Source organism: Perkinsus marinus (genome assembly GCF_000006405.1).
Source record: "Perkinsus marinus ATCC 50983 genomic scaffold scf_1104296940134, whole genome shotgun sequence".
In the NCBI taxonomy this organism is placed as follows: Eukaryota; Perkinsozoa; order Perkinsida; family Perkinsidae; genus Perkinsus; species Perkinsus marinus.
Genome location: NW_003212944.1, coordinates 1 through 804, shown reverse-complemented (window position 1 = coordinate 804; position 804 = coordinate 1). Strand labels below are relative to the sequence as shown.

At 38.6% G+C, this 804-nt stretch overlaps 1 protein-coding gene across 1 annotated transcript; it reads right to left on the bottom strand.

Annotated features, from left to right (window-relative positions):
* Positions 1-95: 95 nt before the first annotated feature.
* Pmar_PMAR007994 (conserved hypothetical protein) lies at positions 96-495 on the bottom strand (the record flags this gene model as incomplete). Its single annotated transcript, XM_002782083.1, has 3 exons — positions 96-176; positions 225-305; positions 351-495. Coding segments are annotated over 3 exons (307 nt in total), but the record flags the coding sequence as incomplete, so codon positions are not given.
* Positions 496-804: the final 309 nt, after the last annotated feature.

Genomic DNA, 804 nt, shown 5'->3' with positions numbered 1-804 from the left:
ATAAAATTTCCCCGTATTTCTCCCTTTATCGAGTATACCACAAGGGGCCGCTCTGGAAAAAAACAAAAAAAATCCAGGAAAAAAATTTTTTCGGCAATCCCGACCCCATAAGGGACACTATCCGCGTTAGTTGATCTTTTTCAGAACTGCCAGGAAAAAGTGGGAGACCCAGAAATCTGAAAAATTCCCAAATCGATCACGTGATCGATTATAATATAGCTTACAGTTCAGCCAGAATACACCCGAGACTCCACATATCAATTGCCGTGGTAAAGGGATGAATACCAAGTATAACGTCAGGGGATCTGTTGAGGAAATGCAAGATTTTGCAAGATTAGCAAGATTTCCACCTGTAAAACCGACTCTGAATATACGTATACACCTGATAGCCGCTGAATGCCGCACTGCCAAAGTCGATAAGTTTAATTTTCGTATTACGTTTCCTGAGAAAAAAAAAGAAGTTTCGTAAACTTAACATGAAGTAATATATAACAACTATGAAATATTGACAAATATTTTTATAAATTTTTGCAAGATAAAACTAATATATTCTCTCAAACTGCAGAGAACTCCCAGGAAAAAAATCTAGATGTAATCCGACACAGCAGATGAACTCCAGTTTGTCGTTTTCTTGATAAAACAATGTAGTTTCACGACTACCCGTTTTACGTGAAGTGGCGGCGTAAAACTCGGTGAAAAACGCGATATTCGCGGTGATATGCAGTAGTCGTGAAATATGTTTTTCATATCACTAGGGTGGTGAAACTCCAATGCTTAGACCACACGTTTGCTCCCGACAAGAGT